Below are 27,878 nucleotides of genomic sequence, written 5' to 3'. Positions count from 1 at the left end.
CTGTGTGCACCTGTCCTCCTGGCAGCAGATTTATCTCTGGGTGAATTCATTGGCATCTGGTTGATTTGGTCTCCTCTCATCAGTGTCAGAGGACGGGCCTGACTGGCTCAGAGGCTCAGACAAGGAGCTTCTGAGCCAGTTGGCAAAGGGCCACACCCTGGGCCTGGCGAATGCGCCAGTAAGAATGGTAAACACAAACGCAGGAAAACCGGTAACAGTGGCAGAGTTGGGTTGTGTGATAATAGGAGGGCCCTCCCCACCCCCACTGTTTTCCAAAATGTTTTCAGTATGCTTATATAATTTTTTAAAGCACAAAACATCTTTAAAAGATAACTCCTAACATCCTCAGTTTAAATGCTAGTCATGAAACTTCCCTGAATTCTGCTGCAACTGCCCTTCCACGGCTCTTCAGTCACCTAATAAGCATTTATTAGGCGCCTACTATGTACCAGACCTTGTGATATCCATATGAAGAAGAAAAATTCATATTCTTCAGAACCTTTTTATGGGAAGGGAGTTCTCCTTATTCACAAGAAACTCCTTGACGAGCCACTTGGACCAGAAGCTGAGCCCCACCTCCACTCCACCCCACCCCACTCCAGGAACAGGGCATGAGTGGAGGTGACTTTTGAAAGACAAAGAGGACAGGATTTCTGGTTGTTTTGGAATAGAGGTAGCAAGAAGGAAGGTTTGGGGAGAGACAGAAAGGTGGACACACCCTAAGGTGACCCCCAACAGTCCATGCCCTGTGCGACTCGACCCCCTCCCCAAGCACGAGGGCCACCAGTGACTGGCTTCTAACAGCACGGGGCAAAGGTGGTGGTGAGGGGGCGCCCTATGCTTATGTTCTGTGAGACTCTGTCCTTGACGACTGGAGAGGGAGGGCTCCTATTCCTGGCCTTGATGAAGCAAAGAGCCGAGTTGGGGACTATCTGTGGAGAGGGCAGGAGGTAGGACCTGAGGTGGCTTCTAGCCGATAGCCATTAAGAAGCTGGGCCCTCAGACACACAGACAGACAGACACAAGGAAATGACTTCCTCCTGGCCAAGCCTTCAGATGAGAACACAGCCCAGCTGACACTGACACTTGATTGCAGCCCTGTGAGATGCAGCCCTGTGAGATGCCACCCCTACCGCCCCCCCCCCCCCAAAGAAGAGAATCCCACCAAGCCCTGCCGTGGAGACTGGTAGATAATGAGTGGATGTTGTGTTAGGTCCCCGAGTTTGTGGTAATTTGTCAGCCAGCATAGACACCTAATGTACAGAGAGGGAAAGAGAACCGAGAGGTGGCTGAAGGGCTGACACTCTTCAATGTGACCCTTGTCTGTGGTTTTGATCCCAACTGTCAGTGAAGCTGCAAAACTTATGAGCCTCTTGAAGGAGGGGCGTTCAGGAGGGTGGGAAGCTGGTGAAGGCCGTGCCTCATGGCTCCCTGTGGGGTTGTGAGGGCCGAGAAAGCCAGAGACAGTGAGCGCTGGGAGTTCCTGGTAAACGAGGGGCTGCTTCAGTCAGGGCGCAGGGAAGGGCTCTGGGCCGAGGTGACGGCACGCTTTATGCTGACGCACGGGCTGCCATGAACACAGACGTGCAGGACTCAAGTAGGTTTGTGTCGGTGTGGAGGATGCACCCAAGTGTGCCTGAGTCAAGGCAGACTTTCCAGAGGAAGTGACAAGCTGAGGTGCTAAGTAAAAGCATAAGGAAGGAGGAGGTCACCCAAAGGGACTTTCTGCTGAGAGCAGAAGCAGAGGGAAAGGGTTTTGTGAAACATCTCATCTGGGCCTTGGAGAAGCCTGGCAAAGCTTTAATAAGTTAGAAAACCATGTGATATCCACAGTGTATCAGGAGCCATGCTGGGTGTTTTGAGTACATTATCTTATGTCCTTCTCAGAAAAACCCAGTAAGGAAGGGAGGTCTTCTTCCCATTTTACAGACAAGGTCACCGCGGCTCAGATGCTAAGAGACTTGGTTAAGTTCACATCTCTAGTGAGTGACCCCAAAGTTCCCATTCTTTCCCTGGAGCCTCTCGCAGATTCTCAGCACCCCGACCTGTGCTGTCTGCTCACCGCCCTCCCTGAGACTTACAAAGCCACAGACGGCCAGGGATAGGTTGCTCCCAGCTGGGCGGTGGCATGCCTGGCTGAGGAGGGGCTTGGAAGAGCTGCTGGCTTGCAGTGGATTGTAGAGAAAAGTGCTGGAAGGTGCCAGACTGTGGGAAGAGTGACTAAATTGGGCTCCAACCCAGGCCAGCTGGCCCCACCGCCCTCCCTCTGGAACAAAGTGTCTCTGTGGACAAAGTGTCTCTGTGACTGTCTCCCTGCCAAATAGTGAGACCCTCGAAGGCGGGCACAGGGTCCTTTCAGCCCTTGCATCAACATCTGCCATTATTGCCCATACTTCTTTACATCTCTCTCTCTCTCTTTGCCTGTCCGTTAGACTTCCTTCTCCTGCAAAAATCGGTTACACGGACCACTGGGTGGAGGTTAGTGTGGATGGCAAAGGGAAGGTGGACCTGACCCCGCAGCATCTCAGATAAAAACACAGTGATGCATGTGGAGGATCGTGGTGACTGGTCCTGCCCCTTGGCTGGAGCACGTGTTTAGCACCAGAGTGGCTAGTCCAGGTAGGAATACTGATGAATTTCCATGTCGCTACTGTACCAAAAGAGGTGTCAGTGCCCCATAGTGCAGTATGCCAGCTGTGACTGCAAAGTCGTTTAATAATGAAACTGAGCACATCCAGGGTGGCATCTGCATCGACAGTGGGGAGAGGTCAGCATCAGTGTTTGTTAATAAATGAAGAGCTGGGAGGATTTGTCAGACGGGAACTTGAGCTAGGTCTTGAACATAGAGTGGGACTTAATTCAGAGGAGAAGAAGGCATTTGTGGAAGGGGGTGGGGGAACAGCACAGGCAAAAGCGTGGAAGGTAGAAAAGCTTGTGGCATGCTTAGGGACTAACCAGTGACCAGCCTGCTTCCAGGAACTTGGCATAGGGAAGAGGTGGTAGGTTCTCCTGGAAAAGAGCTCAGAGCATTTGGAGGCGAGTGCCAGGATTTGGAGCCCAAACTCACAGGTTATTGGAACTAGAAGCAAATGTGCATCCTCCCTCTGCCTTGGAGCAATCGCACTGCAGTGAGCCTGTGTCTCCTGCAGCTCCACTTGGGACAGAGTAGGGACTGAAGAGCAGCAGCCCTCACACCAGGCTCTGTAGCTCCAGCCAGAAGGCCTGATCCCAAGTCATTGGGGCTTTGGGGTTTTCTTTACCATTAGAACACTTGTGGGACTTTTAAAACAAACACCTGTGTGGGCCCCTCCGGGGTCTGGTTCCATAAGCCCAGCATGAGGCCCGACATCTGAATTTTCAAAGCCGCTTCAGTGATTTTGCTCAGCCCTGAGTGACAGTCCCCACACCAGAGTGGTGGCTCCTCAGGACCAGGACGCCCCACCTGGGCTGGCTGGAGCAGGAGTCCTGGGCACTGCGGGCAGTGCATGGACGGATGAGGGATGGACAGATGGACTATGGGCCAGGTGAAGGAAAAGAAAGCAGACTTCAAGGACACAGGGGGATTGGTGCTCAGAAATGTGTCTTTTTTTCCCGCAAGGAGGTTTAACTCTCCCTTAGTAGGAAAATTTCAAAGCACTGCCTTTTTTCAATGACACGGTTGCTCTGCACCAGCCCAGACTGTGTAATAAACAAACTAAATGTATGAACACACACTGGCTTTTTCTCAAGTTAATACCACATTCCACTTCCAGCCAAGAGAAAGTGCTTCGGTCGGGCGGAGAGACATCAGGCCTCTGAGCGCCCGGACTTGGACAGCTGAACGGGCCCTTAGTCACTAGGTAAACTGGACCCATCACGCCCAGAGCCAGGAGTGCCTTAGCCAAGGCCATGTGATAATCGTGGTGCAAGCAGATCCAGGACCCAGACATCTGACCCTCTGACTTCAGGAAGTCTTTTAAAGCAAACAGCTTGCCCCCGGTCATGCAGCCAGAAAACAGCAGAGCCAGGGTGGGAGCCCAATTCTGTCCGGCTCCGTGTTCCTCACCAGGGGGTAAGAGGCATTCAGGATGGTCAACAGTCAAGGGTGGTGGAGCTGCCTAATAAGAGTCCTGTGCTTTACTTTGCAATAAAACTGGGAAGAAGGGGGACAATAGTCCTGTGCTTCCTGCATTAACTTATTTAGCTATCATGTAACTGTCCCTTTTCTTTCTCAGCGGCTTCCCTCTCAGCCTGTGAGCTCCTCAGGGATGGAGCCTCATTCAGCTCTGTATCTGCAGCGCCCAGTACAGGGCCAAGAACCCAGAAAGCTCAATGCACGACTGTTGAATTCATTCATGAACTCACCTGACAAGTATTAATGAGTACCTACTGTGCGCCAGGCATTTGGCTAGGTCCAGAGTGGAACCTCGACAGAATGTTGTCTTTACCTTTCCAGAGTTTATGGTCCAGGGGAAGATACAGATACAGTCAGCAACTGACTATATATAAAAGAACAATGGATAGTAGGTGTTGTGTGGGGAGTTCAGGGAAGAAGATCTATACTGGGGAGTGTTGGGCATATAGGTGGGATATTAAAGCCATAAGGACAGATTAGAAAAAGCCTAAGACATTGCAACACTTAGAGGTCAAGTAGAAGGAGAGAAACAGACAGGGGCGGGGGGCAGAGAACAAGTGAAGAGCCAGGGAAGTGCCTCTTCCCGAAACACTCTCTGCTGCAAAAGAGCCGGGGAAAGTGGTTCCCTCCTGAACCACTCTCTGCCGGCCCTCAGCAGAGAGCGTGTCGGGAGGTGAAGAGTGATCAGGGGTTGTGTCAGGTGTGCTGGTCACTGTGGAGAGGTCAGGCAGAGCAAGAATGGAGAGTGGCCTTGGATTTAGCAACACAGAGGCCACCGGTAACTTTGACAGATTCACTGACTCAGTCAACGACCAAGTAGGTGTGTAGAGATGCGACAACAAGCAGAGAGGGCTGAGAAGTCAGGGAAAGCTTCTGGAGGGAGGTGGCATTTCAGCAGAGCTGACTCCTGAGAGACCTAAGAGCTGAACTGCGCTTGAGCAGAAAAGTGCCACTGATTGGCCTCAGGGCCTGGGGAGCATTCTCTGTGCCTCTCCACAGGGAGGGGGAGGAGCTGTCTCATTCCTCAGTAAGGGAGGCTGATGACCCTGCCTCCGTGACAGAGCCCACTACACCCCTCAGGCCTCGGATGCTTGTCCGCTTCCCTCTCTGCAGAGAAGTCCTGGGAAGTGAGGATTCCAGACCCACAGCCTCAGAGCAAAGGGCCCTTAGACACCATCTGGAGCAGCCAGCACACTGCACATTTGGAAAAGAAAGGGGCAGGGTCCTGCCCAAGGCCACGCAGCACATCCGTGATAGGGACCACGTGCTCTCCAGTGACTTCCTGCGGTCCTCGATCTAGTGGGTGAAGCCTGAATTCTCTAGCCTGACATTCAAGGTCTTTCATGACTGAGTGAGAGGCCCCGCTCCAGCTTCATCTCCCACCCTCCCTCCCTCACACCCTGAGATCCAGCCCCTGAACACGCAGTGCACACAGATACATAGCCTCATATAGTCCTCACAATAAGCTTTGGGAGTAGCTGTGATATTTCAGTTTACAGATGGGGAAATTGAGGCTCAGAAAAGTTTGATGACCTGTCTGAGGGTACATAGCCAGCACCATACACAGCTGAGCCAGGATGTCATCTCATGAGTGTCTCCAAAGTCATCTTTCCCCCACACCCTGCTGCGTTCACCATGAATTGCCCCTGAACCCCCGGCCTGGAGCTACCCTGAAGTCAGACTCGCCCAGTGACTGAAATAGCTGGTGCCACGAACGGCTCAGTCCCTAGCAGCCCACGCCCCATCCTTTGGCCCACACGGGCCCCACGATCACACTGCTCCCAGGCCCACAGGGGCAGCCTGTGGAGCAGGATCCCCACGGAACCTATCCTCTCCTCTCCCTGCCCCAGGCTTTCCAGCCAGCGCCCTGCCCCTCACCTGGAGACCACCAGCGGTAGGATTAGCATCTTCAACATCCTCATCAAGAGCTCTCCAGGAAACTGGAAGTAACTAATTTCCTGAAAACACACCAAGAGCCCAGGTTATAGCAGGCAGTGCAGACTTTGCAGCTGCTCAGGTCTTGACCTTTAAGGCACTATTTCACACGCACTGTCTCGTCCAGCCCATGGGCGGCAGAGTAGTGGAGAGAGCGCAGGTTTGGGAGCCAGACTTCCCCACGCCCCTGTAACTAGCCGTGTGGCCTCAAAGCAAGCTACTCAACCTCTCTGAGTTCTTCTCATCTGTAACATGAGGGTAGTAACCACTTCACAGGATCATTGGGAAGCTTAAATGAGAGGATGCCCACGAAGCACTGAGCAGAGGGCCTGGATGAGAGTAAACGTTCAGTATCGCAGTAAATAGCAGGGGCCCTCCCCCCACCCCTCACCTCTGCACCATTCACGCCCGTCGCCAGTCGCCGTGTGAGTCTGTCCCGTGCAGCAGACAGTAAGAGGCACGAAGGCAGGGCTGCATGCTGGTCACACATTCATTTGGCAAATACTGTGCTGGGCATCCCATTGGCTACCCCAAAATGCATTAGGCACGGTTTTGGCCCTGAATGTTCTCTGTCTAGTTCATAAGGAGGCTGACTTTTGACAGACCGTGGCATTCCAGAGCCAGTTTCTTCTTTGTTGGGTCCATTGTGCGCCCCCAGAAAGCCCCTCACAGCAGGTCTCACATTTAAAATGCCAAAAGAGAATCAGATTGGGTTGGTGAGACGCCACTCAGTATAGAGTCCCTACTGGACAGGGTTCTTAGATTGGGCTTGCTCATGGGCTGCTGGTTCCAGCCTGCCCCTGGGGCTTGGATTGGGCTGTAAATTCTTGCCTAATCAGCTATCTCCAGAGGCATCCGTCACATGACCAGATGCTGACATCCAAACCAGAACAGGCTCCTAAGCCTAGTAAAATTTGAATTTCAGATAAACAACAAATATTTGTTCTTTACGTATACTAAAAATTATTTGTTGTTTATCTGAAATTCAAATGGAACTGGGTGTGCTGTTTTAAAATTTCATTTAGTTCAGTTTTGCTATTTCTGGCGAGCCTCGTTTGAGGCCACTTTCATCAGGGAGTCAGGCTGTGGGAAAGGCTGGTACATGGCCTTGCAAACACCGTCCAAGTTGAGGTTTTGTGCTGGCAACTATGTTTTTCCAAACCAAAGCCAAACATAACACTTGGTTAATGGTCTGATGATTTGAAAAGCTCCAAATCATAGAATTTTGGTGCCACGAAGGGCTTTTGAAAGATGTTTTAGTCTCGCTGACTCACTTTGTAGATGAGGAAGCTGAGCCCGAGAGGGAGGTGACTGCCCCACAGAGCGAGCGAGCGACAGAAAGGCCTGGAGATCAGTCTCCTGGGCCTCTTCTGCCCCCGTTCCCGATGCCCCAGAAATCCTGATTTTAAAAATATGCCGATCATGGCTATGTGTTTTTAATTAATTTTACCCCCTGTGTGTAATCTTTAGTTTAAATAGCACTATATTTTGAAAGCAGCCCCTTCCTCGCCCACCTCTGTCCCGATCCCGACTTCCCTTGTGTTCCTTTGGCTGTTTTCCTTAGAACTGTTATTTCTGAATAATATGGTTATAATACTATTTTATAGGTGTACCTTTTTGACAACTATTCACGTCCCTTTCTGACATCTGCCATGACAGCCAAAGTCTTAGTTACTATTCCCCTTTTCCTCCTACCATTTCACCATTGTATCAGTTTTTGGTTAAATTAATCATCGATGTCAGGGTAGGCGGGGTAGGACGAAATGGCGGCTGAACTACAACCTGGAAAAGACGGCTGACGTCAAACCAGGGCGGAGGAGAACCACCAATGATACGTTGCCGCTTTGTTCAAAGGGAACCAATCCCTAGCCCCCACGAAGAGAGCCAACCAAGACAAAACCCCGCCTTATTCCCTGCTCAGGCGGACTTTCCCGGCCCCACTGTGTGGACGGGGAACCTCGCCCGGGTGCGCAAACTCCAATATACTGCCTAACTTTGTGGCTGATTAGCATTTATTCCTTGGCAGAGCCTAAGAAAACCTTTCAATTGAGGTTTACAATATTTTGATCATAAAAATATTGTTCACTGTTGAGCCTAGTAATAAGCTACAACTTTCATTTTTTATATAACCTTTCTTTCCTGCAGTTAATAATTGACTGATTTTTCATGTCTCATTTTCTGTAAACCACTCACTAATTTCTTCCAAATGCTCTAACTCTTTAAAAAGGCCTAACAAGGCCGAGGCCACTCCCCGAGAGGGAGGTAGGTGGTTCCGGTCCAGTCCCGGTCCAGTCCGGGAGAGAGAACGGGCTTGCTGAGGAGGGTCCCGGTTCTGGGAGAGAGATCAGAGAAGGTGCCACTCCAGATCCCTGCACAGAAGACTCCCCAGATACACAAGACGACAGAGACCCACATCTCCTTCCCCTTCTCAACTGAAATAAAGGAGAGGCGAGGAAAAGAAAGAAACAAAGAGCAAAGAACATCAGATTACTGAGGAAGACTTCAAGGGCAAAACAGAGGAAGAAGTAAGGATGAGGAAGTTAATGGGATTTGTCTCCACAAGAGGGGAAAAGGTGGGTGGCTCTGTAAATGCCTACCCCGCCGTAAGGGTGTCTCAGGACAGGAAGTACAGGCAGTGTGTGACCCGACGGAGAAGGTGGGTTCAACAGAGCTTTGGGTTTCATTGTATGAGAACTGAAATGTTGAAGAATGATTTTCTCCCTTTCATGGTCAGAAGAATGGATTTTATATTTTATATTTCATATGTATCAAAACAAGATCACAGTCCTTCCACCTTGTAAAGCAAGAAAATTTTATTTATGATGTGTGCAGTTCACCTACCCTGCCTCAAAAGAAGAAAGGTTAAATAATTATGTTTTTTTCTTTTAGGAAATATCATTTGGGGCAATCATTGACCCCATTTTTTGTTGTTCTCATTCCTGTGGAAGCTGTACATGTTTTGTTCTTGGATGCTCATTAGGACTTTTTAAAACACATAAAAGTAATTTGGATGTAATTTCTCAAATAAATGAATAGGCTTAACGAGAGTATTTTCTATACATTCAGGCATATCAGTTCCTTTTATGCCTCCTGGGGCCTCAGTCCAAGCTCTCTCCATCTTCCCGCCCCACTTCCGACAGACTGCTCTCCAGGCCCGGGGGTTGTCCTGGGCCTCTTCTTTGCTGTCTTTTTGGGACTTCCTCCTGTCTGGAACCTCCTCTTCCCTGGACCCCTTGTCTTACTTCCTTGTTTTGCTGGAACATCTCCTTTGGTAGCTTCCTCAGTAGGAGTGAGTGGGAGAGAAACTTCTGAGTCTTTACGTGAGAAAAAATGCCTTTATTCTACCTTTACCTCTGATACTAGTCTGGCCAGATATAAGATTCTTAGTTTAGAAGAATTTCCCCTCCAAAGAGACTTGACTTGGGGTGGTAAACACACAATAACAATATGCAGATGGTGTATTATAGAATTGTACACCTGAAACCTGTATAATTTTATTAACCAATGTCACCCCAATAAATTTAGTATAAATGAATGAATGAATAAATAAAGAAATAAATAAAATCATCTCCCCTCTGAATTTTAAAGGCACTTACCCTTTGTCTTCTGGATTCCAGGGTTGCTTAAGGTTTTTTGAGCTTCTCTTACTAACTAGTCATTACATGAGACTTGTTTTACTCCCTCAGAACCATTTAAGGATCATCCATTTCTCTCCAATTTTCTGTAATTTGTGTGGTGATGTACGATGGTATGAGATTTTCTTCTTTCTTTTTAAAAAATTCATAGTGCTATGCAGACCTTTCATTTCTGGGAAACTTTCTTCTATTCTCTGTGAATTTTTTTGTCTTTCTTTTTGTTTGTTTGTGCTTTCTAAAACTCTTATTAGAGAGTTAAATGTTGGACATCCTAATTTTTTCATATTTTCTTCTTCTGTTTTCATTTTTACTTTCTGTGATATTTCTGCAACTTCATCCCAGCTATTGATATTTTCATCTTGGCTCATCTATTTTAAATTTCCAAAAGCTCTTTCTTGTTCTTTGACTGTCCCTTCGTTTTGCATCCCATCCCATTTTATGATCCCCATACCTTCTCTCGTATCTTCGAAGAATTTAAGAAAAGGTTTCAAAAGTTTTCTTTTATTCCCTGCATTGTTTCCGCTCCATTAGACACCAGCATTTTCATGTGTTCAGTTTCTGCGTTTGTGTTAGGAACTATGACTGTGACTTTCTGCTCACACGTGAGTGTGAGGACCTGTATGCACGAGCGGGGCCTGTCAACCCAAGGAAAGGTGATTTTTCTCTGGGGGCAGGGTGGGGTGGGAGAGGAGTCTCCACTGCAGCAGAATTTGGAGATCTTTTCTCAGAGGCTTCAGTGAGAGAAGTCTCTTCTTCCTCTGATTGGGGGAGGGCGGGTGCTAGGCCTAAGGCCAGCTGACAGGGATCTTTTGGGGACCCCACACTCAGAATACAGGTCTCCACCAATTTGTTTGCAGCATGCACCTCACCACCTCCCCTCCACCAATATCCCTAAGTCAAACTTCTCTGGCTCCTTGGGACAGGCAGGTGGGTGGAGATGGGTAGATGAGGAAACCCCTGAGTACTTGAGCTGGAAACAACCCAGGGGTCTAACTGTTCCAGTTGCAAAGTTCCAACCAAAGTCCCTGATCTCAACTCTGCGCTTCACCCCTGCTTCCTGCGGCACCTGGTCCCCAGCCCTTCTGGAGTTCGCCAAGATGAACTCATGTGGTATCTACTTCTATGGACACAGATTTTAGCTTTCAGTGCCCTCTTAAATGAGGCCATTCGACTCTATCCATTTCCTGTCTTGCCTCATTGATTGTAGTCAGCCAACTTTTCTCAATTGTCTCCTTTTACATTCTCTTTGTTTTTCAGAGTTTATGTCTTTTAAAACTTCCATTACTATAATTTTGATAGAACTCCAGGGAGGAAAGGAAAATGGGTACAATTGTAAACTCACCATGGTTTAATTGGAATGCTCAAAATGATGTGTGTTTTTAAATGAGATACTAATTTCAAAAAAACAATCCAAATTACAAATCCTTGTGGTTTTGTAAATTCTTTTCTCAAATAGGATCTTCTACCATTTTACAAATTGTTTATGATTTTTGCCTGTTGCATCAGCTTACAAAATAACAAGCGCTTGGTTTCTGAGTCACAGGCAGAGATCAAACAAACAACTCCTGGATTTCAAAGTGAGATGCTGAGAAAGCCAATTCCTGCCAAATAATTGTTCTAAGATTCCAATCCTTCCTTCAGTTTATCTGGCAGGTTAATCCAGACTGAAATACGTTTGCATTTCCAAACAGATGGGGAAGGCAGCTTTGACAAAAGAGGCCCCAGATGAGTTTGGCTTTTGATAATAGGCATTCCAAACTTGTTTTCACAAAATAATCTTCCTGCAGGAAGTATATTTCTGTTTTTGAGGAACATTAAAGAAGGTAAAAAGCCAATGGTCTGTGCCATTGCCAGTTCAATTCGGCAAAGAGTTGGGGGCTCTTTCTGTGATAAGCACCGTGCTCGGCTCACAGTTTGGTTCAGAAAGCCCGTGTGATGTTCAGCAAGTTGAAGTCTGATGGGAGAAACAGACTCCTACACAGATGGCTCCGAAGCAAGACAGCAGACAGCTGGGGTGCAGTGGAGGGATGAGCAGGGGCGAGTGTGGGAGGAGAGTATTATTTCAGATATGGGCAGGTCTGGATGCATTTTTATGAGATATGGAGCAGGAGGTGGTCTTGATGCAGGTGGGACTTGGACAGGTAGATGAGGGAGGGAGGCGGGAAGCAACATTCCCTGAGCACCCACTCTACACCAGGAGCTGATGGATCTCCGTGTACTCCTCAGCAATTCTCATGGACACGGAGACCCCCCCCATTCCATTTTATAGACAAGGAGACTCAGGCCCAGAAAGGAGACAGGATTTTGCCTAGGGTCACAGAGCCACGTACTCGTGGAGTCCAAGGCCAGGTTCCCCTGCCTGCAGGGCCCCTGCTTCTCCCTAAAGTGCCGATAGTGGCCTGACAGCCGCTGCGGGAACGGTGGCTCAGGGCCCAGGGAGGGTGTTTTCCTTTCAGCGGGAAAGTGGACAGAATTGGACAGCCTGGGCCCCAGTTGTGGAGTTCATATTAGATCTCAGCGAACTCCAGGAAGACGTATTTTATGAAATTGGGAGTTTTCCAGGAGTCCATTGCCAAGGTTCCTTGACCAAACTTTAGGCAGGCTGCTCCGAGCCCTCTTTTTGATTAGGCCCCATCCCTGGGCCCTGTCTTCGGCCGGCCTAGCACGGATGCAGCAAAAAGTCTGCTAAGTCGGTTTAGTGAGAATCCCCACTCTCCTTCAACAAGAATCCTGCCCTTTTTCATGGACCCCCTCGCTGTGCTCATTGGCTGTAGATCCCCAGCGGTCTTTTTGTATTCAGATCTGAGTCCCATCTCTCTCCCCAGGGTCTTGCCACCTGTCACCTGAATAGATTCTTTCTTATCGTTTTAACAAGTGCCAGAGTAATTTTTTTAGCATCACAAGAGTGTCCCTCCTCCTGTAGGAGCTAGGACTAAGAGGGGAAGGGGCCCTTTCCCAGGCAAGGCACCCTCACCTTGCAGTTCCATCGGCCAGAACCCTGGGGCCCTTCCCTGTCCCCCTGACCCCCAACCCCACGTCCAATTAGTCACCATACCCTGAAGGTTACTGTTTCGGAAACAGTTCTCCCACCCATCTGTCCCATCCCTCCCACTGTCACCACTCACCCTGCAGCTGCCTCCTCACTTGGCCCCGGCCTGTCCCACCACTACCCATCCTCCATCCGGCGCAAAGGGGTCTCTCCAAGCTCAGACCTGACCACATCGCGCCCCTGTTCAGAAGTTCTTGTGGTTGCCTGAGTCCGTGTTCAGTGGTGGGATCTAGAGGCCTCACGGTGTTTTCGCTCCAGCTGCCGCTGCAGCTCTCTCCACAGCCCTCCCAAATCTTCCTTGCCTCTGTTCTCATTCCTGCTGTTCCTCTGCCTAGAGTACCCTTTGTAGGTCTCTGTTCACAGAAGCTGATTTAGGAGGTGTTCTCCGATGCCTGCTTTACACTCTCAGGGACCCCGTTCTTCCCTCTCCCACTGCTCTTAGCCCTGTGGTTAGTCTGACCAGGCATCCTTGGCCTCTCGTTCACCTGGTGATGCCCGTTTGTAACCACTCGCTCAGCCTTTTTATTGGATGCCACTCTAGTCCTGTAGTGTATTTTTCATACCCATGTTACAGATGAGAACACTGGGCCCAGAGAGGCAAAGGGACCTGCCCACTGTCACGTCATCAGGGAGTCATGGAGAGGGAATGTGACCCTCAGATCCCTCAGGCCCACGCACCCCACCTGAAGGGGGACCCAGAGATGCCCGGGTGCCTGACCTGCGGTGAGAGGCGCCGGGTCCTCAGGAAGAAGCCAAGGAGGCAGCCCACGGTGACGGACAGCACAGACAGGATGAGAAGTCCGTTCCTCCTGAAAACATCCCTCCCTCGTGCCAGGACGGCTCCCAGCACCATGGTGAGCCCAGGCTGCTGGCACCGGGCACAGCACCATTCCGTGCACATGAGGCTGCCAGGGCACAGGGTCCCGGCCGGGGCTCTGGCTCCTTAGCTGGCAGGTGGTCAGGGTTGGTAAGCACCAGTTGCCAGCCGCCCAGCCACGGCCTGCGTGGCTGCCCCAGAGGGAAGCCACAATCCTATTACTAGCTGCATCATTAGGAACAGGGAGCAGATTAGGGCCTGGGAAATTAGAGCAGGCCACGTGGTCTAGGGGCTCAAACCTCAAAGCCAAGTGCTCCTCTTATACAGGGAGGTGCTCCTCTTATACACCAGGGACTGCTGGGAGGGACAAGAGAAAGGTCTGCTTGATTGCTTTGATTTTCACCCCCATTTCATTCCAGAAAGAACTGAAGGCGAGACAATAAGATACCATCAAATTGCCAATTAATCCTAACATTAATTATTTATTGCGCACCAGGTGTTGTAAAACCACATTACTTGTATTTGCACATTTAATTTTTTAAAAGATTTTATTTATTTATTTTTAAAGGGAGGAAGGGAGGGAGAAAGAGAAACATCAATGTGTGGTTGTCTTTCACAGGCCCCCTTCTGGGCCCTGACTGGGAATTGAACCTGTGACACTTTGGTTCACAGGCCAGGTGCCCAATCCATTGAGCCACACCAGCTAGGGTCAGGGCCTATTATGTTTTAGAGATGACAGTGTGCAAGGGACCTACTTTCAAGTTCCAGCTCTGTCACTTAGTAGCTGCATGACAGTGGACAAGCCATTTGTATTCATTGTGCCTCAGTTTTCCCAACCACAAAACAGACATAGTAACAGCATCTACTTTATTAGGGCTGGTGCGGCCTCCCATCCACAGAATATCTGTGAAAGCCGTGGTGAACCGTAGTGCGCTGAACAGGGATTATCATCTACATTTAGCATTTGTAGAGAAAGGTTTTCTTTCTGTTATTTCTTATGGTCTGGCCGGCCTTTTAAAGCCAGAGGGAATTAACTCTCATCTATCTCACCAGGAACCTGTAATCTCATTAGGGGCAGTCGGAAACAGCAGGGGGTGCAGTCTGCAGTAGGGGGCGGGTGTGCACCAGGGCTGCATCCACCGAAGAAGGGTTCAGACAACAGAGGGGACGGGTGGCACTAGGAACTGCTGGGGGCTTGGGTTGAAGGGGTTAGAGTTCTGGCCCTGAAACCCTGGGCAGGGGACCCTTAGAATCCAGTCCCAACTTACCCAGCTGTGTGACCTTGCCCTCTCTGGGCCTGCATCTTGCCCTCCTCAGAATGAGGGAAATCGGTTGGGTGCTTTCTAAGAAACTCTCAATTCCACAGTCCGACCTTCCAAAGCTCCTGGTTCTTGCCAGTAGCTTTGGGAGTGTGAAGGTGGGGTAGATACAAGTCTTAGAGTTTTACTTTTTACTCTAATTTTTAAAACCCAGAATTGTCTGATACACCTTCTACTCCAACATGTACCTCATTTTCTGATTAATCAGGTGGTTTAATTACTGTCTAGAAGAGAAACATCTGAGTAGATATTTGGATTTATATTTAGATCAATATCCAGGCCTGGCCTTTAACCTTGCTGTGAAGTCTTGCTTTCCCCTCAGTCCAAGACTCTCACTCCTATGATGACCCCACAACCCCGGCTGCTTTCTGCCCATCCACCCTCCCCACTCTGACACCACTGCCACCTGCCTCCCAGACTGCAGGCTTTTCTTTCCACTGCCCCCACTGTCTTCAACAGGGGAAATCACAACTCATTCAAGCCAATGTTCCTGTCGCACCACCTCATATCACCCCCTCTGGGTACTGGGGACACAGCCACGAATTGACACAGTACTTGCCCTCAGAGAGCTTAGAGGAAAATTGAGGAACTCTAGGAAGGGTCTAATTCACAGTAAATGTAAGTGATGCATAATGAGCTTACTAAGGATATTTGCAAATCAAATTGAAAGGTGCCAGGATAAGAACCCTTTAATAGTTCCCCATTTCCCACAGGACCAGTTGCCTTGCAATGCTGTAAGATATGCAATCCACACCCCGCCCCCACACCCCGCCCCCGTCATTAAAAACAAACTGAGAAATGCTGGATGAAACGAAGTTAAGCGAGTTCTTTATTCCAGGACAGCTCAAAGTCAGACTGCTCAAGTTTAAATCTTAGCTGTACTGTTTGCATGCTGTGTGACCTTCAACAGATTTCTTCAAGTCCCTGTAAAATCGGAACAATACGACAGCACCTTGTTAGTAGGGTTGCGATGCATGCTGGGTGCTGAGAGTGTTGCCTGGTGGCTTGCAGACACTCATAAGCAGTTGCTGCTATTCAGTTCAGCAGAGCCCTCACACTACTAACATATTTTGGAGGAAGTCTCCAAGTGAGGGATACAGAATCCCAGCCCTCTTCTGGAGCAGAGAACCCCTGGGTCTGGTGTTTTTGGAGCACTCGAGCCTCCGAAATGAAGTGCTGCTCCTTAGGGAAGTGTTTGGGGTTCTCGGGGACTTGCGTCCGATCACCTCTTCAGCATCGCCCCCTATCTTGAGCTTCTGCAACACCAAAGGACTCCGAGTTCCATGAGCCCTGCACCCTCTCTGAGGCCTCCACACTTCTGCCCATGCTATTCCCCCTGCCTGGAATGTTCTCTCCGAAGTCAGAGGTCAAATGCCCCATCTGCCCTGCAGCCTTCCCTGCCTGCCCCAGACACGACACGCCTGTTCTCTTCCCTCCACTCACTCAGGCCCTTTTCCCATCGCCACCCAGGGATAAGCCCCAGATACCCTGTAAATGACTCTGGGAAGAAATAAAAATCTATGAGAATAAAATTAAGTCTATCTGTTCTCGTGTCATTTGAAAATGCCTTGATGGATCAGCTTCAGAGTTGGAGGATATATGAGAGGGACCTAGAAAGCATTGCAAGGGTCAAGGAGTTGCCCTCCAGAGTGGCTGTGACTGATGGGCAGCAGGAAGCCGGGGAGAAGCTCCTTGGGAGACTTGAGCTGCACAGGTGAAGATGCTACAAGCAGGAAAGAGAAACGGAGTTGTCAAAAATGGTCCCCAAACCACAGCTCACAAGTGCAGCCTCCCCACTCTGCAGAAGTGAGTTTTCAGTCGAGCTCTTTCTAACCACAGCAACTCTGTTTGGGGTGTGCAGGGGGGAGGGGGTGGGTGCAGCAGGGGCCATTTCTTTGTTAATAATGGATGATTCTTTAGGGCCAGCAGAGGGGCCAACTCAGCCCAGGGAGGCTTCCCAGAGGAGGGGGCATTTCGTCAGAGACCTGAATAAGACAGGAGTTAACCCAGCACAGGAGGTGCTGGTCAAGGAGGAGGGGAGTCTGTTCTGAAAGAGGAGCCCAGGCTGGAGGTGCCGGGGCTGGTCTGGGAACCTGCAGTGGATCAGTGGCCTGGAGTGGCGGCAGGGCCTGGGGCCTCACCCCTTCCACCGTGTATCCAAATGCATTTAGGTTGAGCTGTCTGAGCTGCTAGCTGGGTTTATGGTGATGACAGCTCTGGGTTTGTTGGCTGCTTTCCAGAGACATACCAGAGGCGCCTTAATATCCTCCCTGACACGTTTCCCGAGCTCACTGTAGGCTGGGCCCTTCTGGGAAGGTTTTCCGTGGACCATGGACCCGGCGGGTGTGGATTCCTTCGAGCGTTAGTCACCAAGGGGCTGTTCTGACCTCCACTGAGGCTGGTCCTCTCCCATGTTTGCCTCAGAGGATGGGGTAAAGTGACTCTCGTGTGGCCAGCTCTCTCATGTCACCTTGCTTCTTCCCTTTCCAGCCCCTCCTGACTAGATTTTTCATCTATAGAAATTGGGCCTGAGCACCCATGAAAACACTGAGCGGCTATTTGTTGAGAACCTACCATATGCCAAGACTCTATTGAAGAAGCACGTATCAAGTCCTGGCTGGTGTGGCTCAGGGGATTGAGTGCAAGCCTGTGAACCAAAGGGTTAGGGTCGCAGGTTCACTTCCCAGTCAGGGTACATCCCTGGGTTGTGGGCCCAGGTTCCCCAGTAGGGGGCGCTCAAGAGGCAACCGACATTGATGTTTCCCTCCTTCTCTTTCTCCCTCCCTTCCCCTCTCTAAATGCATAAATAAAATCTAAAAAACAAACAAACAGAAAAAGAACCATGTATCAGAGGGAGCCACTGAGCGATTCAGCCTCTCCATAGGCACTTACTGACTCAGCGAAGTGTTCAGGGTGCAGAGCAGGGGCACAAGCTCGGGATCTGTGCAGTGTAATACGGTAGCGCTAGTCATACAATTTAAATCAAAGTGAAATAGTTTTAAAATACAGTCGTTTGTTGCGCTAGCCACATTTCATGTGTTCATTAGTCATTTGTGGCTAGTGTCTACCATACTAAACAGTGTAGTAGTAACAGGACATTTTCAGAATGTTCTAGCAAACTTTCAAGAGTCACAATGAGCTGGATTCAAATCTCAGATCCTTTCATTGGAAGCTGTGTGACTTTGTCCAAATCAGTGAATGTCGCTGAGCCTCTTTTCTGCTTCTATCAAAGCCCATGTTTTTTGCATCACATCACGCTTTCACTCATTTGAATGGAGTAGTTGGAGCAAAGTACCAAGTTAAAATCCCAACAAGTTCAAATATGTTTCCAAATTAGTTAGAACTCGTGATAGCAAATAACGGGCAATGAAATCAAGCTGGCTTAAGCAGATAAGGAATTCACAAGCAAGGCTGACTGTGTCGTTTGTGGGTGGGCCCAGAGCAAGACGGACATGAGCCTTTTTGTTTGATGAACAGGAAAATCGCGCATTAGAGGCACTAAAATATGAGGCCTTTTTCTTTCTTCCACAGTCTTTTTCTCTGAACTTAGTATGGTGTTTTTTTTTTTTTTTTTTTTTTTTGCTCTTTGATGTCAATCTTAAGTAAATAAAAACAAAAATTTTAAATTACTGGTATGAATTTTCCCATCCATCTTTATATTTTTCAATGCCAGTTTTAAATGCAAATGTAGAAACATGCAGAATCACCAAAATCACACAGCTGGTGTTCAGTAGGTCATACATGTAGATGCATTTTGTTCTTATCCAGAGCAGTGGAAATACTGTCCAAAATTAACTCAACTGTTTTTATTTCACTTCTTGGTCTGTATACATCCTACCAGTACCCTTTCTGCCTTTGGCTTCCAGGTGGGTGAGGAAGGAATGAAAAGACAAGGAACTATGGGTAGCCCTGTCTTTCCTTTTCCTTACATATCATTTTCAGTGTAAGTGGTTGGCTAATCCAGGGAAGTTACACCCGTAAGAAAGGAGATGATAAGATTCCTTGGTCATTTGTGTTTCTTAGAATGCCATTGTCTCTTTTTGGTGTTTGAAGCAAGTTCTGGTTTGAGGAGAGCATGGTTTCCTGTGGTGGTCGGTACCCCTGGTTACTCAGGTGTGGATGTACATGCTTTCCTTGTGCTTGCTTTGTGCCTTGCTGAACCCCCAGGCATCTCCAGTTTGCCCGAATTCTGAGTTCACAGGGCATCGCCTCCACCATTGCAAACTGAGTGGCAAGGGGCAGTGGGGGACGTTTGCATTGCATGTGTCTTGTTTGCTCACATGCACACGCCATTTCCTGTCAGCCTGTGCTTGTGAAACACAAATCCAAAGATGAAATTAGTAAGAATTTAGAGATGGTGAAAGCACAGCATTAAACCAAGCATGGGACCCTTCTGATGCCCATGAAACTATTTATTTATGAGACTGGATGGCGACGCTCGCACAGAACTCCAGGATGAGAGCAGAACTGGGCTGCAAAGACCATCTGAATGAGGCGCTCAATCATTAGCACCACGTTCTCTCATCTCTCAGCTCTTCTTTTTCTGATCCACTCACTCCTTCATTTAACAAGAGCTCACTAACAGCATTGTAGGATGGGGGTTAAGGGGACAGACTCTGAAACCAGATGCCTTTTGTCTGAATCCTGGCTCCTAGACCAGCTCTCTGTGAATTTAGGCAAGCTGCCCGCTGTCTCAGTTTTCTCACATGAAATATGGGGGTAATAGTGGTCTATCTTCTAGGGTTGTTATGTGGATTAAGTGAATTACATGTGTGAAGCATGTAGGACAGTTGTCTGATCACAGTGAGCACTATATACATGTTCCTATTATTACCATCATTACTATATGCCAGGCATAATCTGGGGATATAGCAATAAACAGAAATAGAAAACAATCTCTGCTGTCATAGAGCGTACATTTCGCAGTGACATTTGTGCTACCTCATTCTTTGTCTGATGGAGAAATGGAGCATTTCCACTACTGCTCTGGTCCACATGGAGGAAACTCAGCTACCAGCAGCTGCGTTTCACTCCAAGTCCAAAGCTCCCAGTGAAGGTTGTGATTGGCCTAGCTTAGACCAATTATCTGGGGCCAGTAGGGGAAGGAGTGGGGTCACATTGTTTAAAATTGCTTCTTCTATGGTCACTGTGTAGATGTGCATGGCACACTGGGCAGACTCAACAAAATATTTATTTATCCTAGTCACTCAACTCTTGGCAAAGCACGTGATTGATTATACCTTGGCTTTCTTTTGTTTCTTGTGTAAAATGTCTCACATCTCATCTCCTCTTAGGCTGCCCCAGAACTTAGGATCCGCTGCTGGAGTTTCCTCCTTGTCTTACCTGCTCTGATGTCTACCTGTCCCCCCTATAGCAGCAGGCACCTGAGGCCTCCCACACAGGGTCACAGGCCGACTGTAGGCCACAGTCTGATCCAGGTGGCTTCTCGCTCCTTGTCACCCCACAGCTTCTCACTTGTTTGGGTCAACGGAGCCACCAAGTCAGGGAGCTAGGGTTCGAAACCCAGGCACAAAGCCCACACGGAGCCCCAGGGACATTCTCATCCACTTTCTGAGGCCGGGAGAGGGAAAAGAACCTGGGTAAGGCCAACTGGAAACCAGGTGCCAAGCCAGGAACAGAACTAGGATCTTCCCTTTCCAACTTGGTCCTCCCTAAACACAGAAACATTCCTCAAAAAACCTCATTCTGCCATCAGCTCTTATTTTGCAACCTCTGTCTCATTTATGACACAGAATTTGCCTCTACCTCCTAACCTTTGTGGCAGTAACTGTGGACCCTCTTCTGGAACAACCCCCCTGTATGCTCCAACACCCCCTGTACAGCCTGTGTCCAGGTTCTTGCCACCTACTGCCTCTGGCTGCCAGACACTCGCTTCCTTTGGGAAGGTGCTGAGGTCTGTGATGGCTGAATGGAGGAGACACAGATGACTGTCTGCAGAGCCACATACATGGCTAGTGACTGGGGAAAGTCTGGTCTTGGGCAGCTGGGACCAAAGATGTTAGGGAATCAGATTAAGGAGTTGAACAGGAAATGGACTCAGCCTTGGTTTCTGGGAAAAGTCAACATAAGAGAGGGACTATTTTTGAATTTTTGTAAATTGAATCACACTGAATTTTTTTCACTCAGCATCATTATCCTGAGATTCAGTGTCACTGAGTGCAGCCATACCTTATTTTTTCCTGTACTTCAGATTCCATGGTATGGATGAAATACTTATCACATATTGCTCATGGATGTTCGCTTTTTCTTGTTTTTGACTATTATGAACAACGTCACTATAAACATTGTTAAATACAAGTGCACCTGTGCAAGGCTCTCCGGGTTATACTTACAGCCATGGAATTGTTAGGTCATAGGCTATGCAGACGTTCCCTTTACTAGTGACACCGCCTGTGTTCCAAATTACTCTTACCGACTGACACATTCACCCACAGCGTGGGAAGGTTCCCGGTCCTCTCCATGCTCACCAACACTTGGTATCCATTTTTAACTCTTGTCAGTCTGGCAGGTGTAAACTAGTACTACACTATGGGGTAGATTTGCCTTTTCCTGATTACTGAAATCAAATATATTTTAATGTTGCTTGTGCATCATCTGTGTTTTCTCTTAAGGGAAATTCTTGTTCATTTGCTTGTTTTTAATTGGGTTGTTTGTCTTTTCTTATGAATTTACAGATCTTTACATAATCTAGATATTAACTCTTTAGGTGTGTTAGGCTTGGCCTGCAACCCAGGCAGGCGTGTGCCCTGACTGGGAATTGAACTGGCGGCCCTTTGCTTCTCAGTCTGGCACTCAATCCACTGAACCACACCAGCCAGGGCCGGTTTTTCCTTTCTTTAATATGTATGTTTCTAACTTCAGCATAAGGTTTTTCTACTTGTTATTTTTTTAAAAGCTTTACTTAGGTATAATTTACATACCATATGATCCACCCATTTTAAGCATAAATTCAATGGTTTTTAGTAAATTCACTGAGTCTTGTAATCATCACCACAATACAAATTTACAGCATTTTCATCTCCCCAAAAGACCCTGCATGCAATTTTTAGTCAATCCTTATTCCTGACTCCACTCCAGGCAACACCAATCTGTGTCTTGTCTCCATAGATTTGCCTTTTCTAGACATTTTATATGAACAGAATCATACAATATGTGGTCTCTTTTTTCATTTGACTTCTCTCACTTAGCATACTATTTCTGAAGTTCATACGTGTTCATAGCATGCATCAGTAGTTCTTTCCTCCTACTGACGAACACTGTTAACTTGTATGGACATACCACGTTTTGTTTTCCTTACTCACCAGTTAACAAGCGTTTGTGTTGTTTCCACTTTTTGACTTTCATGAATAATGTTGGTATGAACTTCCATGCACAAGTCTTTTTGTAGGCACATGTTTTCATTTATCTGGTGAAGATATCAGCAAGTCAAGTGACTAGGTTGTTAAACATAAACTTCTGTTTAACTTTTTAAGAAACCTCCAAGCTGTCCTGCAAAGTGCATACATTGTTTCACATTCCCAGCAGCGCTGCATGAGGATTCCAATGACTCGACATCGTTTCTGATAGCTGTTGCCTCTCCTTTTGATTAAAGCCAATTGTGTGGGGTGAAGTGGCATCTCTTTGGGGTTTTAATTTGCATTTTCCTTACGAATGGTGTTGGACATCTTTTAATGTTTTTATTAGTTATTCATATACAGTAGTTCCCCCTTATCCACAGGGGATACATTCCAAGACTCCCAGTGGGTCCCTAAAACCATGGAGAGCACCTAACCTTAATATACCATGTTTTCCCCTACACATACATATCTATGATAAAGTTTAATTTATAAATTAGGCATTGCACAGATAGAAGTTTCATTCTTACTGTGGATCTTAGCAGTTTAAGTCTTAGAAGACTTAGCAGTCTTCTAAGTGTGGAAACTTAGAAGTTTCATTCTTACTGTGAAGCTCAGCACGCAATTTTCCCCTTCTTTGTTAGGTCAAGAACTTCCACCTTTTCACTTAAAGGAAGCACTGAAGGATTTCTCGTCGGCTTGTCTGAACCGTGCATCACTCCTCTTGAGCTCTGGGGCCATAGTTCAGTAAAACGAGGGTGGCTTGAACACGAGCACCGCGATACCGTGACAGCTGATCGGTAACCGAGGAGGCTACTCAGTGACGGAAGGGCAGGTAGTGTACGCCGAGTGCATACGCTGGGCGAAAAGTGATTCACGGCCCAGGAGGGACAGAGCAGGACAGCAAGAGATTTTATCACACTGCTCAGAATGGCCTGCAATTTAAAACTTATTGTTTGTTTCTGGAATTTTCCATTTAATGTTTTCGAACTGAGGTTGACCAAAAGTAACTGAAAGTGAAAACATGGGTAAAGGGGGATTACTGCATCTTCTTTCGTGAAATGTCTATTAAATCTTTTACGTATTTAAAAAATTGGGTTGTTTGTCTTCTTGAGTTGTAAAGCTTCTATATATTATGAATACAAGACCTTTATCAAAATTATGATTTGCAAAAATCTTCTCCCAGTTTGTGGGTTATCTTTTCATTTCCTTAATAGTGTTTTTTAAAGTACAAATATTTTGTATTAGGTTCAATTTATCAATTTTTTCCCTTACGGATCATGCTTTTAGTGTCTTATCTGAGAACTCTTTGCCTAATCCAAAGTTAAGAAGATTTTCTGCTGTTTTCTTCTAGAAGTTTGATAGCTTTAGCTCTTAATTTTGATCTGTGACCCATTTTGAATTAATTTTTGTGTGTGATGTGAATTAAAGGTCTAAATTCATCTTTTTTGCATGTGGATGTCCAATTGCTCTAGCACCATTTATTGAAAAAATTATCATTGATGTCTAATAACCCTTTTGTGTAAGGAGAATGAGGACATATGGTAATAACCCTTTAGGGTTTGTAGAGGTTTGCTTTATGGCCCAGCACATATGTGATTTCCATACACGTTCCACCCACGCCTGGAAGGGAGGCATCTGCTGCAGGAGGTGGACGCAGTGTGCACCTGTCCCTCCGTTACACCAAACTTGAGAAAACACTAGTCCAGAGCTTCTATATCTGTGCTCATTTTTGTATCTTCTGTCAAATATGGATTGAAGTGTGTTAAAATCTACTGGTAAGATAGTGGATTTGCCTTTTGCTTCCTGTCATTTTTTTCCATTTGTAATTTATATATTTTAAGGCTGTGTTGTTGTTTCGTACAAGTTTTTTTGTGTGTGACTGCATTATTTTATCATTAGGCAGTGACCCTATTTATCTTTGTATCTATCTATCTATCTACCTATCTATATATTTCTTTTCAAATTTAATTTAATTTTCTTTTATTTTTGCCTATTTGTCTGATGTTGGTATTTGTCAGGGAGAAAGGTCATGGGCCGTGTACTTAGAAGATTTGCTCAGCACTTTTTTTGCCCACTCCCCCTGCCCCCAGCAAGGCTCACACCCTTTTATTAATCTAAGGACATCGTAACCGAGTAGTCAGCAGCATTTCCTTGGGACACCAGAGAACACTAACAATTTTTCACAGGTTATTTAACTGATTTGTTGTTTGGTAAAACGAAGCAAAAATATGGCAGAGAAAGGTCTGCCTTTCAAGGCCAGGCAGGCCTAGGAAACCTCCGATTGCGAGTAGAAGTAGAGGTATGTGCTCGAGAACGCAAAATGGTTGGGGTTCCAGATTTCTAAGGTTCTCAGTTTTTCTTCTCCACGTGTGTGCAATTTAAAGCCCAGAAACTGACGCCACTGCCCGCTTCTCCTGCAGTCAGACTTGGACTCAATGGAAAGGCATACCCAGCTGTATTTAACAGACTCTGAAGCAGCCAGACCAGCCAGGTAATTGGGGTGAGACTTCCTCCCTACCCAGACATCATCTCCTGCTCCTCCTCACTGGTTGATGCGGATCGTCTTTCTCGGGCTAGGAGAGCAGATATCTGCACCCTGAGAGACATAACCACCCCTAGTGCGAATGAAGGCTTCGGTCTCAGCCAGCACCCCAAGAGAAAACCTGCTACTCAGCACCTATTCTGTGCTGAGTCCTTGGCATGTATGGCTTCATCCAACCTACACAGCAGCCCCATGAGGAAGATATTATCACCACTATGTTCCAAGTGAGAATGCTGAGGCCAAAGTACATGGGCTTTCCAACGGACACTTAGTTAGTAAGTGGCAGAGCCAGGATTTGGACCCCGGCACTTCTAACTTTCCCATTTGAAAGTGAAAGCAGAGAACCTGACTTCTGCAAAGAAATGTTTCCAGTCCACGTAGTGCAGCCAGGAGAGCAGGCCGGGCGGGGGAGGGGAGTGTGGCCACTTTTCCTCCCACTCCCTTCTGAGCCCTGGTACTTGGTGTAGTGGGACATCCAGGTGGCGCAATGGGCCTGGAAGAGACAAGAATCTGGGTGTAAATCCTGCCCCACCACCCGTCCAGCCAGATGACATTGGATGAGTCACTTAACTGGTCAGGAGCCCAGTTTTCTCATCAGTAACTGGTGGGGCTAATAAGAGTTCCTTGTTCAGAGGACAATGTGGGCATTAAATAGCGTTCCAATAAAAAACACATGTCCTGTGTTTTCTTAGATTCTGTATTTGTCTGCCTGGCATTCATTCATCAGGGTGAATTAAATGAACTCTATTTTATTGTTTCTTCTCCTCCTTCTCCTTCTCCTTCTCCTTCTCATTCTTATTCTCATTCTCATTCTCATTCTCATTCTCATTCTTATTCTTATTCTTATTCTTATTCTTATTCTTATTCTTATTCTTATTCTTATTCTTCTTCATGCTCTGGCATCAGAGACTTTACAGACCCAGGAAGAGACTGCCCTTCCCAGGACTAGCTAATTTCTAAAGATAATAACAACCTGCTCCTGAGGACGCCTTGGATACGCAAGCAGGCCATCTTGAGTCTACATCCCCTTAACCACCTCCGAATCTGTCTCACACAAACAGGCCAATAGTTCCGCTGCCCTAAGTCATTCCAGGGTCAGGTCCCAGGAACCTAGAGACCACCCTGTTAGCCTGCAGGACCCAGCATTATTCACTGCTCACGCCGCCCTGCCTGACCTTTCCTGCAGAGCCCTGTGGAGGCTCTGGCCTAGACTGCTCCCTCACTCCTGTCTGTCTCCTGACCGACCACGGTGCTCTCCCCGGTGGCCCCGCCTGGCAGCATCCCGTGGGCTCCTCTCAGGATCCTGGAGCACAATAATTTTCTTCCTTTCAATCCCTGTTCTCATTTCCTCCTGTGGCCACACTGACTTTACTGTACCACATCCAACATATAAATTCTTAGAACAACTTAGCAGTTTCTGGCCTGTAGTAAACTGTCAGTGACTGTTGAAACTACTGCTATTATTCTAGACTAGCCCCTTGTTGATTATGTGACCATAAACTAGTCCCTTTCCTTTATGGGCCTCAGTTTCCTCAGGCCGCCAATGGGGCTTCATGCCAGCCCCACCCTCAGTGGGATGGTCTTGAAGATCAAATATGTAAAATGTAAATATTGGTTTATTTTCTCTTTTCTTCCTCTGCCTCCTGCTAGAAGTTTCAGATAGAAAGAGTATCTTGAGCTCATAGGGAGTTTTGTGGTCAGAGGGGCTTCCTAGACATAGGGGTCAAGCTGGCTCAGATCATGATGGACTCTGAACTCCAAGACCTATTCTCAGGCTCTGGTCATAGCTGCCAATTGTCTACTTCTCACCCACTGAGTAGGGTCCTCCCCAGACCAACAGTGCGGAGGGGCTGTGAGCCAGGGGTAAGGAGGCCGCCAGCTTGGGGCTCTGCTCCAGAGAGCTGGCTAAGGCCCAAGCTTTGGAAAATGGGTACACAGAGGGACTCCAGACAAGGGAACAATGCGCACACACGTGGACACTTAAAGGCATGACACTCTCAAGTAGACCACTTTCTCCATGACTGATCCATCAGTAAGTTCTCAGAAGTAGTTAGTGAGCGGCGTGGGGCACCTGGTCTCTGCCGTCACAGGCGCAGCATTGAGCTGCAGATGTCAAAGGTACCAGACCACTTGGGGATCGACCAGCAGGTGCATCCCGGAAGTTCACCTGTGAGTCAGTGCTTGGTGCTCACCGCAATTTGTTCTTTGGGGGATAAAAAAGTTATATGCTCTACTGTATTTGATATTCTTCTCCCCCTCAATGGAAAAATATTTAATATATAATTATATATAGTGACATGAGTTCATAATGAAAATTGTAGGAAAAAATATACAGGCTCAAATAAATAAACCACTTTGTTCTGACACAGAGTAGATGCTACATGAATGCTGGGAAGCAAACATCACAGACAGGAATCTTCCTTTTGTGTCGTCTCAGTTGTCTTCATCAGGATCGGTCGCTTGCTTCTGAAATGCCCTGGTGAGCTCTGTAATTTATCTGGGATGAGCTACTAAGTTCAGAGTTTCAAGAATGAAATTTTAGGTAGAAAACAGTTTTAAGTGTTAAAAATGAAAGTAAAACACACACACAAACACAAAACTCCATAAAGTCCAAAGGCAAGAAACACACTGGAAAAATTATTTGCAGTTCGTGTCACAAAGGATTAATCTCCCCTAATATATTAAAAAAGCTTCTAGAGCAGGAGGAGAAAAATCAGGGCAAAACCAAGAACAGGCAGTTCACAATTACATACACATGGCTCAGATGTACACAGAGGTGGTCAACTTCATTCCAAACAAGTGCAATGTAAATCGAAACTATACTAGGCTACAATTTTTTACCTAACAGACTGGCAAAAATCCAATATAGCCTCTTGGTGAGTTTGTGGTGAAATCAAAGGTTCTCATTTGTTGCAGAAGAGAAAGCAAAAACCTCTACGAGCAGCAAACACTGTCTTTGAGATTTCCAAATTCACTTACTCTTTGACCTGCGTCTCACTTCTCAGAATTCACCCTCTGACTTGCATGAATGTGTAATGACACACGCACCAGGTTATTGGCTGTGGGTGGCACTAACAAATAGGAACAGCAAAAGATGGAAATAACCTAC

The 27,878-nt window shown here is 47.3% G+C and overlaps 1 protein-coding gene across 4 annotated transcripts in view; it reads right to left on the bottom strand.

Moving 5' to 3' along the window:
- Window positions 1–13,751, bottom strand: part of SLC1A7 (solute carrier family 1 member 7) — a 47,004-nt gene extending 33,253 nt beyond the window's left edge. For all 4 annotated transcript variants that reach the window (XR_006787922.1, XM_045858347.1, XM_045858354.1 and 1 more), the window contains exons 1-2: window positions 13,452–13,751; window positions 5,993–6,072 (exon numbers count right to left, since the gene is read on the bottom strand). Coding sequence is in view for 3 of the 4 variants with exons in the window: in XM_045858347.1 (XP_045714303.1) it covers window positions 5,993–6,072; window positions 13,452–13,634 (263 nt within the window). In the remaining variant the exon portion in view is untranslated. The remainder of the gene's footprint in view (window positions 1–5,992; window positions 6,073–13,451) is intronic.
- Window positions 13,752–27,878: the final 14,127 nt, after the last annotated feature.

The sequence above is a fragment of the Phyllostomus hastatus genome, unplaced genomic scaffold (genome assembly GCF_019186645.2).
Source record: "Phyllostomus hastatus isolate PE091 unplaced genomic scaffold, TTU_PhHast_1.1 phas_contig_147, whole genome shotgun sequence".
Taxonomy (NCBI): domain Eukaryota; kingdom Metazoa; phylum Chordata; class Mammalia; order Chiroptera; family Phyllostomidae; genus Phyllostomus; species Phyllostomus hastatus.
This window is presented reverse-complemented; position numbering and strand designations above follow the sequence as displayed.